Source organism: Indicator indicator, chromosome 29 (genome assembly GCF_027791375.1).
Source record: "Indicator indicator isolate 239-I01 chromosome 29, UM_Iind_1.1, whole genome shotgun sequence".
Lineage (NCBI taxonomy): Eukaryota > Metazoa > Chordata > Aves > Piciformes > Indicatoridae > Indicator > Indicator indicator.
Genome location: NC_072038.1, coordinates 13,135,619 through 13,148,580, shown reverse-complemented (window position 1 = coordinate 13,148,580; position 12,962 = coordinate 13,135,619). Strand labels below are relative to the sequence as shown.

The window sequence follows — 12,962 nt, the reverse complement described above, 5'->3', positions numbered from 1 at the left end:
TGAATGTCACACACTCCACTGCTGGGCTTGTCAGAGCAGGTGCAGGATCTGAAACCTCAGGCAGAGTGAGCTGGATGCAGGGTCTCTCGTGACCTGGTATCAAGAGAGATGTGACACGTGTCAGTAAAGTACCATCTTCCTGCTGGAGAAGCTGGACAGCATTCCCTGGAGAGGCTTTGACCCTCTGAAAAATTACTTCAGTGTAGGTTATTCATTGAGGTTTGTGGTACCTTTGGGGTTCTTAGGCAGCAGATGCCCATCCATGCTGAGTGCTCTGCACGGTGCTACACAATTCGCATCAGGTGTGTGTGTCTCGGGCATCTGTTCCCCTACATTGGCAGCCACACTGACGTGTCTTGGAGAAGCACCTATTGTGAAATAACTGTTCCTTCTGCACAACTGTTTTCTCACTTTAACTCTTGTGCTGTCTCTGGGGAGAGGATACGTTCTTCCCCTTGGCTCCTGGCAGTACCACAGCAAAGTGCAGCTTTTTTTTTTTATGCTGACCTCTCATGTTTCAAGATGCTTTCTTTCAGCAGGGTGCAGGGAAGCACTTGGCTTCTGTGGAAGCCAGGAGCCTCTTCTGCCTTAGTGGGCACAAACCCACAAAGAGAATGTGTCTGCTCAGCATTCCTGTAGTTAGAATTTCAGCAACATTTTGAGAATTAAAAAGAAAAGGGCCTGAAGTTGGGGTGTGTCTCACAGGCTCTGACAACAGCTCCTGCCTTCCTAGAGATGATTACCAGTTTGTGAATATGCCCAACTCAAACAACTTGAGCCATCTGTTTCTAGACAAGAGGAAGTCTGCACATTATAGAGGCAATGTGATAGTCACCATAGTTGGAATGTTTTTATTTGGTAGCTTTGCCTTATAAGATGGCAAAGCCCATTCACAAGGTCCATGTCTTCAGCCCAGCCTATAGAAACCAGGCCCCATGTGTACTTCTACTCACAGGAAAGCTTGTTAGAATGAAACCCAGTAGATGGGGAGTTTCACATCATTCATGTACCATGGAAGAGTGTCCTATGCTTGTGTCTCCTTTCCTTCCAAGGGAAGAGCCTGGTGACCCCAGAGCAGGCATGAGAACATCTGCAAAGGAGAAGAAACTTTGAATCTGTGCATATTCTTAATTTTTTGTCGTAAATATTGCTAATGCCTCTTATGGCCTCAGACAAGAGTGTCCTCAAAGCAGCATACAGGAAGGGATGTGCTGGACCACCATGGTGCAGTACTCTGTTGCTGTCTGACTGCTGCAGCTTCCTTGCTGCCAGCTGAGTCTGGTGGGTTTTGGTTTTGGGTTGGGTTTTGGTTTTGTTTGTTTTTCTTCTCCTTTTGCAATGATTGTGGAAGTTACATGAGTGGTACTGCAGTGGAAGTAGAGCTGGCTTTCACAGAATGCCTTTACAAACATAGATCTCTCATTTACAAGCCTGGTGTGAGATGTGCACTCTGTGCAGAGACTCTCAGGGCTGGTCAGCCCAATGCTCCAGTCTCCACAGTGGCAAGTCATGGAGAGTGTTCTTTCTCCTCCCCAAAATGTGGGTGCTATTTGTATTAATGTTAATAATTTGTGTTGTGTTTGCTAAATAACTGAGGTGAGCGACTTCCCTGGCCTTGGGAGCTGCGTACCAAACCCATCATGTGGGTCGTGTGTGAAGACACCCTAACTATTGGGGAGGCCAGGAAGGGAGATTCCAGCAGAAGGTGGCAGCACATTTCCAGAGGCTTCTCACTGGAAAAGGAGGTCGGGGTGAGCAGCCAGGGCCAAGGAAAATCAGCCTTGCTAGGTCCCACTTCCTGTGGAGGGGCCGTGGAACACTGTAGCAAAGCCAAGCCCATGTTTGTACAGCTCTGCTGTGGCTTGTAGGGTGTTGTACCCATGGAGATGTTCACTTTGCTTATAAAAAAAACAGTGCCTGAAAAGGAGCAAGCTGACTGCCTCAGCCTTCTTGACACAGGTGAACTGGGAACAGAAAAGGAAGGCCTGGATCTTAGGACTTTCCAGCGTCTGAGCTGGGTTTTCTCCAGCTTCACCTGGAGGAGGGTTTGGATGCTGGATGTGTTCTGTCAGGCTGCAGCTGGAGGTGGGACTAGATGCACATTCAGCTTGTAGGGCCAGAGCCTGTTGGAAAAGTCAGGCTGAGATCTGCACAGGCCCTAGAAGCTTGTGGCCTCCCTGCTGCCTTCACTGCAAGGCAGGACCTTTGGACCTGCAGCACTAGGGCATGGGGCAAGATGAATTACAGCTCTGTGCTTTGTGTGGCCAGAGCATCAGCAGGAAGGCATGAGCCCCTCCAGCATGTCTCAGCACACAGGAGATGTTTTCCATTATGGAAAATATCAGTGATATTAAAAAGATTATATATATCCATAATGCTTGAAGGCCTGTCAGTGATTAAAATGGAAGGCAGAGGCTGGGAAAGAGGGAATGGCTCTGAAAGGAGCGAGAGACATGGCTTTTTTTGTCATGTCATCTGATGCCTCCCCTCTCTCCCCCCAGCCAGGCTCCAGGAGCTGTTCAGAACAGGGGAAGCATCCATTCCAAAGTCAGAACCTGGCAAAAAAATACAATAATAAAAAAACAAAACAAAACCCCACAAACCACCAACAAACAAAAAAACCCAAACAAAACCACAAATTGTAGCTGTAGGCTTGGGTACCAGAGAGGGAGCTGCACTGCGGGGAGGGTCGGCATCCTTTGGAGCCGCTGCCGAGCCTGGGGCCTATGACATGTCTGAAATTAATGGGGGAGGAGGAGAAAAAAAATAAATAAAGCAAAGCAAGCAGCAGCGAGCCGCGCCTGGCTGGTTGCCAGCGCAGGGCAGTGACGGAGCATTTACAGCATCCCCGCCTCCCGCATGCGGTGGGGCCGGTGCTCGGCGCCGCATCCCCCGCGGCCGGTTCCGCACCGAGTCGCACCACACCGGGGCGGGGGGAGGCGGGGGGCACGGCGCCTCTGCCGGGGCCCGGACGGCTCTCAAGGGGTTAAACCGAGACTTGCCGCGGGACCTGCCCAGCCAGCCCGGCAACTCGGCGGCGCGCAGCAGGCGGGCTGCGGCTGGCTCCCTCTCGCTTCACCGACACGGAGGGGCCGCTCCGCTCCGGTAAGGGGAGGAGGGAGGAGGCGTGGAGGTGTTCGCCGCTCGGCAGCGGGTGCGGGGAGATGATGAGGAGGAAGGCACTGGACGGCGGAGCATCGCGACAGGCCGGGGAGATGCCGGGCCCCGGCCGGGAGCTCTGTAGTGAGGCGCCTCTCAGGCCGGGCTGTGGGCATCGTAGTGCCGCAGCAGGGGCAGGAGCCGGCGGCACGGCCGAGGGCTCTGCCGGGAGCCGTTCCCCACCGCCCCCTCCATGTCGAGCGCTGCTCTTCACAGCCCTGCACCTGATTAGGGACGGAATGAGGCTTTAATCCTCCCCCGGCCTCCCCCTCCTCTCGTCTGGCCCTTCTGCCCGCTTCATCCCATCCCCTCTCGCTCCCCACCGTGTTATTCCTCCTCGCACCCCCTGCTCCGCCTCCTTAGTTTTCTGTGACAGGCCGCGGGCGATGGGGACCTGTCCCCGCACCCGTGTGTCCTTCTCCCACCTGGGAGCCTCTTGCTCAAGGTCACTGCAGTAATTCCATATGAACTGCTGGGTGCTGCTGCTTTATCTCCCGCACAGCTTCTGTTGCATTCCCTTTATATTTTCGGGAGTAGGGGGGGGGGAAGAGCGGGCGGGGTGCTGAATAACGCGTCCGATAATTCTGCCTGCCTTTAACACCGCTGGCAACGTTCCAGGGGCCACACTCGTGTCCTCTGCCCCAGCCCCTGCTTCCCGTCTCTTCCCATGGAGACTTCCCACGCCATTGCATGGCGGGCAAAGTCCAGCTGGGATCGGGTCTCCATCTCGTTCAAGTGGTGCTGGAGCCCATTATGACCAAGGGTCTGTCCTGCCTGACTTGCTGGTGGTTGCCGGGCTGGTGGCACCTTTGAAAAGCAAAACTTTATCTCCCACCTGGGTGTTGGTGGAAAGTAGAGTGCAGAGCCAAGTTCTGGAGGACTTTGCTTTGTCGCTGCCCTTGTCCTGAAAGCATTTCAATGCCAGGTGGGCAACGGCATGGCCATTTGCACCATGGGCTCTCACGGTAGGATCCAAAGGCCATTATGCCAAGCTGCAGTGCAAAAGGGAATCAATACAGGGAAGTGTCTTGAGAGAAACTTCGTCCACCTGGGAGCATAGTGGTGCCAGGCTCCTCTCTGACTCACAGGGAATGTTGCCGGTGGAGCTGTAGGGCGTCCAGCTGGTGGCCCATGGGAGCAGAAGGTGCTGGACTGGTTGCACAGGTTTTGTGGGAGCATGGCGGGTGCTGTGCATGGGTTATGGTCACATCAGCAGGGCCTTGGCCCAGCTCTGGTGAGAGAGAGAGTGGTGTCCCGAGCAAGGAAAGGGCTGGACATGGTGCAGCAGCTGCAGTACAGGGAGGTACTGGCAGCTGAGGTGGGTGGTGGGATGGGCATTGGTAATCACTGTCTGCAGGCACCGCTGTCTGGAGGAGATAGTCCTCTGCCTGCAAGCGTTATCTTGGATGGGGAAAAAGTTGCCAGTGTTTTGTTGCAGCTGCAGTGGGAGCTCTTAGAGCAGCCTGGCTCGCTGGCCCTGTGGTGTGGCCCAGCTGTGAGGCAGCTCCAGGCAACCTCTGCCTCCTGGCTTTGATTTGCCCTTGGACAAAATGAGGGTAAATAGTGACTTCCATGCAAGGAGAAAGTGAGGATTAGGACTAGTATAGTAGGGGATAGATTTGTCATGGCCATGTGTGAAGATGGGTCCAAACTGAGCCACATCAGTTTGCACCTGTGTAGGGTGCAGCACATTCCAAGGACAGGCACTGCCTGCTGGGGAGGTGTCAGGACAGCTCCTAGCCATGCCAGCTCCTGATGCTTTGGCCCTGGGTCAGGGCACACAGCAGGCTCAGGTAGCTCGGGGGTTCTGAGAGTGGGGTTCTGTTATGCAGTCCTGCTTGCTGGCCTGGCACTGGAGGTTAGCCCCCTGAGTTTGTCACCCTGCAGTAGTTGCAATTCTGTGCCCACAGTCTCTCACAGAACCAAAGTTACCAAGTTTGCTGGGCAAACCCAGCTGAGCAGCTGCCAGTGCTGCTAAGTCATGGAAGGCTCTGACTCATGGTTTTGCATGATGGAGCCTCAGTGGCACCGTGAGCCTTGGGGCTGCACCTGGGGTGAGTGGGGCCACATACAGCTGCTACCAGAGCATCTAAGGGTACAGGGGAGCCCCTGACTGGTATGAGGCCTGTGGGGGCCTGAAACCAGCTTTACTGGAATGGTGGGGCTGAAGCAGCTGGGATATGGAGGAGGGAGCTGTCATTTTCAGGTGATTACTTTTAGAAGCAGAAGTGCAGGGTAAAAATCTCCTCCAAATGGCTCCTTCTGGAGCCAAATCTCTTGGCAGCTCTGCAGTGCTGAATATTGTCTTGCTGTCAGATTTATTTTCCCCTTAAGCATCCTGTGTCTTTGGGTTAGTAAGTGGTGACATCCTGCCAGGGTGCATCTGATACCACAATGATGGTCACTTTCACCTTGAGAAGTGTCCCAGGTGCCAGCTGCGGTGGATCTTGGTGGCTGAGGCAATGCTGATGTCTCTGTGTACCCTATCCCTGCTGCAGGCACCAGTGAGGCTGTGGCTGTAAGTGCTCATCCCTTCCCCTTCTCCACGGTTCCTGCCTACCACTAGCAGGTTCCCAGCACCGCACAGCCATGACAACCTCGGCGCTGCGCCGGCAGGTGAAAAATATTGTGCACAACTACTCGGAGGCAGAGATCAAGGTGCGGGAGGCCACCTCAAATGATCCCTGGGGACCCCCTAGCTCCCTGATGTCAGAGATTGCTGACCTCACCTTCAACACGGTGGCCTTCGCTGAGGTCATGGGCATGATCTGGCGGCGGCTGAACGACAGCGGCAAGAACTGGCGGCATGTCTACAAAGCCCTCACCCTCCTGGACTACCTCATCAAAACTGGCTCCGAGAAGGTGACTCACCAGTGCCGGGAGAACCTCTACACCATCCAGACGCTGAAGGATTTCCAGTATGTGGACCGTGATGGCAAGGACCAGGGCATTAATGTCCGTGAGAAGGTGAAGCAGGTGATGGCGCTGCTGAAGGATGAGGAGCGGCTGAAGCAGGAGCGAGCGCATGCGCTGCAGACCAAGGAGCGCATGGCCCTGGAGGGCATGGGCAGTGGCAGCCACCAGCCCTACAGCCGCCGCACTTCACCCTACACGGATGACTACGGCCGAGCACGGGGTTCGCCCTCCTCCTTTAACTGTGAGTGTTGCTGGTGGCTCTCCTTGGCTCTCTCAGGGTGGAGCCAGGCTGTTATGTTTGTTTTGTTAGTGCCCGTTGCTCCCCTCCACCTTTTGGGGTGGTGATGTTGGTGAAGCCCATCTCTGTCCTGTACCATGGACAAAGGTTTGGCTGGGCCAATGGTGAACCTCAGAAATGGTGGCATCTGGTGGTGCCTAAAGCCTCAAACCCATGGCTCCTTCACGGTAGGGAGCTCTGATGTGGGGCTATGTCCCCTGGAGAAGCCATGCTGGAGAGCTGCAGGTGTTGGGATGGGGGCCCGGGGGAGGCTGCTGATGTGCTGCCCAAAATACCCCAGTCCTGATGCCTCTCCTTTTCCTCTTTTATCTCCCAGCATCATCCTCATCCCCACGGTTCACCTCTGACCTGGAGCAAGCAAGACCGCAGACGACAGGTGAGGAGGAGCTGCAGCTTCAACTTGCCCTGGCCATGAGTCGGGAGGAGGCAGAGAAGGTATGGTGTCTCATGAGGCAGGGCATCTCCCTGCACCTTGCCTTGTCTGTGGGTGCATTTGTTTGGCATGAAGGAAGATGTTCTGGGGCTGCCTGAGGCCAGTGTGTGCACATGCAGACCAGGCTGTTTGTGCTGTGCCCAACGTCAAAAATCGCCAGCAGGCAGATGAAAGTGCAGGCTGTCCCTGTTCCTTGTCTTTGTACTGGTGGGCACAGCATCAGACTGAGGCCTGTCCAGCCTCCCAGATGCCAGGGTGAAACTGAGGGTGTCTTCTGGATTCACTCAACACCCCTTAAACCTGGCTGCCCAATACACTTCTGGTCTAAGTTCCTTAAGAAAGAAATTCTACACTGTCAGACTGGTGAGGCACTGGAACAGGTGCCAGATGCTGCCTCCCACTGGATGGTCCTTTCAAAGTGGGCTAGAGCAAGCACTGGGAAGCAGCACCAGGAAGATGCCTACCAGGATATGGGCAGCAAGTGAGCTGCTGTCCCCAGCTGTGAAACCTCCCTCTGGGCTGGCCCCTCTCCTATCTGCTGGCCACAGGAGACAGCTTATTTGCACCTTGATTAGCTTGCCACCAGCTGGGCGCACAAAGTCAGGGGGACATGGTGACTGGGGCTATGTGCCTGGGCCAGCAGGCATCCTCTAGGGCTGGTGCTGAGCACCACGAGCTCAGTCCTGCCAGGGCAGGGGGCATGCTTTGGAGACAGCGCTTGCTGGTGCCCATCTTCCCTGACCAATGGAGGCTCTTTTGGAGATGGAGCAGAGCATACATCCCTATTTTTGTCCTGGAACTGGAGTATTTATAGCTTCCAAGTGCTGCTGTAGGAAGACTCTTGAAAGCATTGCCTGCTGGAGTCCATCTGGGCTACACACATGTGTGCATGCTCACACATGCTTGTACAAAGCTGTGTATATAGGCAACCTCCCACTGGGGTCCCCGTTCCCAGCCACAGCTGTTCTCATGATGCTGGACAAGTATCACAGGGTGGTGATCAGGGCTGACATGGTGGTATGGGGACAGTCTCTTCCCAAAATCTCCAAAAGCTGCCTCAGGTCTGGGCACTTTTTGCCCAGCAGAGCAGGGCTGGGCAGGGTTCCCGAATGAGGCCTCTTCCTCAGCAGGCTGCTGGGGCAGGGGGATGCCTAATCCATCCCCTCTCCTTCCTTGATTGCATCAGAGTCCCTGCAAACCTCCTGGCTGAGATGTTGGCTGTCTGATTTGGGGGTGTGTCAGCCTAGAAACAAAGGCAAGTGATAGGGTAGGGGTAGGAGCTGGAGCAGTGACCACAGCAGACGCTGAGTGAGAGCTGGTTCAAGAGTATAGGGGCACTGGACTGGGCCTCTACAAGGAAAGCTGTCTGGATGGGCACAGAGATGTGCAGGCTGCAGGAGAGATGGAGGTGAGGACAGGGACCTCTGAGCAATCCCGTGAGCTGAAAGCAAGCTGAAATGTCACCCAATTTCCTCTGTTGGCAGAAGCCACTTCCTCCACTCTCCAGCACAGATGAAGAAAGGCAATTGCAGCTAGCGCTCGCGCTAAGCAGAGAGGAGCACAAGAAGGTACCTGTGCCCCACAGGCCTGGGCGCTCCTTTCCTTGCACTTGGGATTCTCTCAGGGGCACTGGAGCCTGAAACACCACCTTGCTCTGGCACTCACTTTGCTTTCACTGCTCTGGGCTTTCTGCTGAGGGTCTTCTTTCTGGGTTTGGCCCCAGAGGAGCTGTCTGCTCAGATGCTGGGGCTTTTTGGGAGTTCAGTGGCAGCTCCTGTGCTGGTTTTTCTCCTGGAGAAGGTGCTGGCTGCAGGGTTGTTGAGCTCACAGGCCCCATCCCTTATCCTTGCAGGAGGTAAGGGCTTGGCAAGGAGAGAACTCCATAATACAGAAGCCCATGGAGGAGACTTCACAGGGCAGGGAGGAAGAAGAAGATAGGATGAAGAAAAGCCAGGTACAGCACTGGCCACACAGCCAGCCTTGGGCTCCAGGGTGATCTGTAAGTCTGCCCTCAGCTTCCTTCACCTCTTAATTCCCTTTCTGTTTGCAGTCGTCTATCTTGGAGCTAGCAGATATCTTTGGGCCAACAGCAGCTCCCTCCAGCCACACGTCTTCTGACCCATGGGATATGCCAGGTGAGGGCAACTCCCAGGCTGTAAAGCTTGAGACAGTGGCAAAAATGTCACCCTTCCTCTGTCCCTCCCTTAGTCCTCAGGGGCTCAACACTGCGGACCTGTTGCTTCTCTTCTCTTTGCTGCCATTGCTTGCCCAGGTGGTGCTGCTGAAAGCTGTGGTCCCCTGGATATCTCCACTCGGTATCTCTCCCAGCCATGCACCACACTGCAGCTTCCCTTCTTCTTTCAGACATGAAAGCCAAAGCGGAGCCAGCAGCCTCTGCCTGGGCTTGTGCAGCTGACCCTTGGGTGCCCATCCCAGCTGCTGGTGGGGAGCCCCTCTCCCAGGCGAGTGCCTCGTCCCAGCAACCCTCCACTGGACCCTGGGATTTCCCTCCTGGCAACACTGCAGCCTCTGACCCTTGGGGGAAGGTGCCCTTGTCTTCTGGCTTCCCTCCTGCAGACCCCTGGGTTGCAGCATCCCCTCCCACCCAGGTCTCTGGTTCTACACCAGCTGTTGACCCTTGGGCCGCTGTGGCTGAGCAACCTCCTAACCCCGGTAAGAGGCCTGATGGCTATTTTGGCTTTGCTGAGGATGATGGGCAGTGCCAGCCATCGCTGCCCTCCTCCCATGGCCAGCTGTGTAAAGCCCCTTTCCCCACTCTCCTGCCCTGCAGTGGGACCTCCGCTTGTTGAAACCTTCAAGGAACTTTCAGGTTTTTATTTCTGCACAGAACTGTCTGCTTTAATTAACATAACACAGTTAATGGAGACCACTCCGCCATGGGAGAAGATAGCAGCTGCCACAGTGTTCCTGCAGTGTGGAGTGACAGTGTGTGTGTGTCCCCAGTGATACCTGGCTGTTGGCTCACCCCAGACCAGCCTGATGTGCTGGAATGAGTTACTGCTCACAGGTGCCATGTTGCAGATGGGGGAGTGACTGTAGGAGCAGCCTGTGTTTCAGAGCTCAGTGCCACTATCTGTTCTTCCTTGGTGCTTCATACAACCTCGTGTGTGCTGACCTCACTTTTGGTCCCTAAGAGGCAGAGTCCGGCCTGGGGGGCCATGCTGGTTGTTAAAGCTTTTCTACAGACCTGTTCACTCCATCTGTCCCCACTGGGCTGGGAAAGGGACCTGTGTGCTGTGGGGCTGCCTTGGTCTGCACTGACCCTCAACAATCTGGCTCATGTAGCACCCTCCAGAACAGAGCACATTTCCCAGCCCCACACTGCATGACCTCCTTGCAGGCAGCTTTCCCCTGTCTCTCTCCTGCCTGTACACATCAGCCTCTCACCTCCCTGTTTGCTCCCCTCCTTGAGTCTCGCCTCTTCTCCCCAGCTCCAGGGGCAGACACTTTTGACCCATTTGCAAAGCCATCTGAGCTGCTGGAGCAGGAGCCCTCACAGCTGCCTTCCTCAGCCAAATCGAACAGCCCTGTTGGTAAGAACAAGGGGAGCAGGTGCGGTTGGTGACCTGTCCCTGCCTGTTGCAGGGAGGCAGCTCCAAGGCTGGCTAGCCTACACATGGCTGCTTTGCTGGTGTGGCCAAAGCTTGTTCCCACCTCCACCTTGGGCTGCCCATAACCAGGGTGATGGGCAGCTTCAGTCCCTGCATGCACCCATGTCCCAACCCTGCCACCTCCCACAGTGGATCAGGGGCAATTTGGGCACACCATGCCACAGCCTTAGCCTCACCATATCAAGCTGTGACTTAGGGCAAGATGTGCCATTAGTGGTCACTGGGGGACACCATCACCCTCAGTGTCTGCCAGTTTGTTCATGTGGCTCATTTCCCTGTACCCCAGAGCTGGACCTGTTCAGCGACCTGTTCCCTGGCACCAGGCAGGATGAGGCAAAGAGCTTTGATCTCACCAACCTGGCCAACTCCTTGCCTGAATCTGGCAAGGAGCGGAAGGACTGTAAAACCCCCGAGGCCTTCCTTGGTCCTGCTGCTTCCTCCCTGGTCAACCTGGACTCCTTGGTTGCCCCTACACCAGCGTCCAAGACACGCAACCCCTTTCTCTCAGGTAGGTGCAAGTGCTGTTGCAGCTGGCCAGGTGCTTCTCTGGGCTGGTCAGAGGGGTGTCTGGGGGAGGAAGAGGACGAGGGCTGGGGATGGCATGGCTGCCCTGATTATCTCCTGTCCTCTCCTCGTTAGGTCTGAGCACACCATCCCCAACCAACCCCTTCGGCCTCACTGAGCAGCCCAAGCCGACGCTCAACCAGATGCGGACCAGCTCACCAGTGCCCGGCCTGCCTGCTGGCCCCCCTGCCAATTCCATGACCTACAGCACCTCCCTTCCACTGCCCCTCAGCAGTGTCCCAGCTGCCGCCACAGCCCTCCCTGTCTCTGCCAGCGCCTTCCCCCAAGCCAGCACTTTCCCTGAACTTCCCAACAGCTTGCCGCAGCCCTTACTGCCGCTGAGTGGGTCTGCAGCCCCGCCATCTGCTCCGGGGGGACTCAACCCCTTCCTCTGAAGCCTCTGGATGTGTAGACTGGCCCCTTCCCCAGCTGTTACAGATTTCCCCTGGCCTTTTTTCCCACCGAGGCTGAGGGGAGCCAGTGGCTCACTAGCTGCAATGAAGGGTGTCCCCTATGCCAGCCCCTCTCTGTGCACGTTGGCTGGGGGCACCAGCATGAGCTCATGTGTTTGACCAGCAAGAGGGGGACCCCCTTCCGCTGCAAGTAGCTGCGTTGGGGCCACGGCAGGGCCCATCGTAAGGGCTGAGATTTGGGGAGCTCTGGTGCAGTGGGCTGGGCTAATACATGGGGTCTCGCTGATGGATGGGTCCCCCACGGTGGGGGGCTTTGGCCCGGGACTGGGAGGAGCTGCGGGGCAGCGCTAGGGCCGGGGTTCCCACCTCCCCGGGGTCCCCGGCTGATTCGCGTTTCCCTTTGGCTGCCCCCCCTTCACCTTCCCGCGTCTCGCTCGCCCTTCGCCCCTTTCCCCCTCGCTGTCCCTCTTAGCCCCTTTTAGACCCTCCAGGCAGGGCCCCCGCGGGGGCGGTCGGGCCTTCATGGGGGAATGGGGGTCTGCGGGATAGGCCGGTACTTGGGCACTGCTGAGAGCGCCGGCCCTGGGCTGCCTGCGAGACAATAAAACGCTGTAATCGATCCCGTGTGCGGCTGCAGGGCGGGTGGGGGCGGGCAGGGGCGGGGCGGGGCGGGGCGGGCCCGGGCCCGGGCCCGGGCCATGGGAGGAGGGGCGGCGGCGGCTCCGCCCTGTCCTGGCGCCATGTTGGCGGTGTGGCTGGGCCGGGCTCGCAGGTAACAGGCTGAGGGGAACGGTGGGAGAGGCGAGCCCGGCTTCCGGGGGTGGGCGGCCGCGGGCTGGTGGCAGCGGTTGCTGCGACACCGTCCCTGCCTCCCCCTCCTGTGTCCCCTGCGTCCTCCTTGCACATCCTCCCGTACTCTCCCGCACCCTTACAAAGCCTGTACACCTCCTGCTCCTTCTTTAAATCTCCCCTGCATGCCCCCTCCTAAATCCTTTTTCCACCCTTACATCCCTCCTGCATTCCCCATCATCCTCTCTGCATCCTCCTGCATCCTCTCTAAATCCTTTCTGCATCCCTGAACCCCTCTTGTATCCTCTGTGTCGTCCTTGCACTTCCCGCATCCCCCCCACCCCATCCTTGCAGCACCCTGCACCCCAGCCCTTCATTCCTGCACCCTAGCCTTGCTTCCTGCCAGCAGCAGGAGAATCTTTCTGGTCCACTCCTTTCCTTGCTATGAAGAGCCTGTGCCACTCTGACGCTGCACCTACCCATGTGCCCACGGGTGTGGGTTTTCCTCTCTGAGGACACACGGGTTAAATGCCGCAGCTGCTCCTGCCTCACCTACGCTGTGTCCCTGTAAGGATGCTGATGGTGGGCTGGGAGGTGGAGGAGAGGGAGCCTGGGGGTGGTGGTCCCTGGGCCATGCTTGTGGTGAGCCAGGGAACCACCTCTCTTGAGCTTCCAGCAAGTGGAGAGAACTTTGCAGGGTCCTAGGGAAGGAACCAGGTGGACTAAGCCCCAGCAGAGCTGCCCAGCCCAGTGGTCCC

At 56.8% G+C, this 12,962-nt stretch overlaps 1 protein-coding gene across 2 annotated transcripts; it reads left to right on the top strand.

The window, feature by feature from the left end:
* Positions 1–3,073: 3,073 nt before the first annotated feature.
* EPN3 (epsin 3) lies at positions 3,074–11,740 on the top strand. 2 transcript variants are annotated; one of them, XM_054394101.1, is made up of 10 exons: positions 3,074–3,105; positions 5,658–6,316; positions 6,690–6,808; positions 8,291–8,374; positions 8,659–8,760; positions 8,857–8,941; positions 9,171–9,479; positions 10,259–10,360; positions 10,725–10,946; positions 11,078–11,740. In XM_054394101.1, exons 2-10 carry the CDS (start codon positions 5,749–5,751, stop codon positions 11,395–11,397), a joined length of 1,911 nt encoding a protein of 636 aa, XP_054250076.1. In that variant the 5' UTR covers positions 3,074–3,105; positions 5,658–5,748; the 3' UTR covers positions 11,398–11,740. The 2 variants fall into 2 exon arrangements, with proteins under 2 accessions (XP_054250076.1, XP_054250077.1); XM_054394102.1 differs by lacking the exon at positions 8,291–8,374.
* Positions 11,741–12,962: the final 1,222 nt, after the last annotated feature.

What these genes read in the sequence shown, in the direction of transcription:
- EPN3 (XM_054394101.1), top strand. Translation starts at nt 5,749, where the DNA reads ATGACAACCTCGGCGCTGCGCCGGCAGGTGAAAAATATTGTGCACAAC. An exon ending in ATAGGATGAAGAAAAGCCAG is followed by an intron (nt 8,761 to 8,856) that starts GTACAGCACTGG and finishes TTCTGTTTGCAG; the next exon opens with TCGTCTATCTTGGAGCTAGC. An exon ending in TGACCCATGGGATATGCCAG is followed by an intron (nt 8,942 to 9,170) that starts GTGAGGGCAACT and finishes TTCTTCTTTCAG; the next exon opens with ACATGAAAGCCAAAGCGGAG.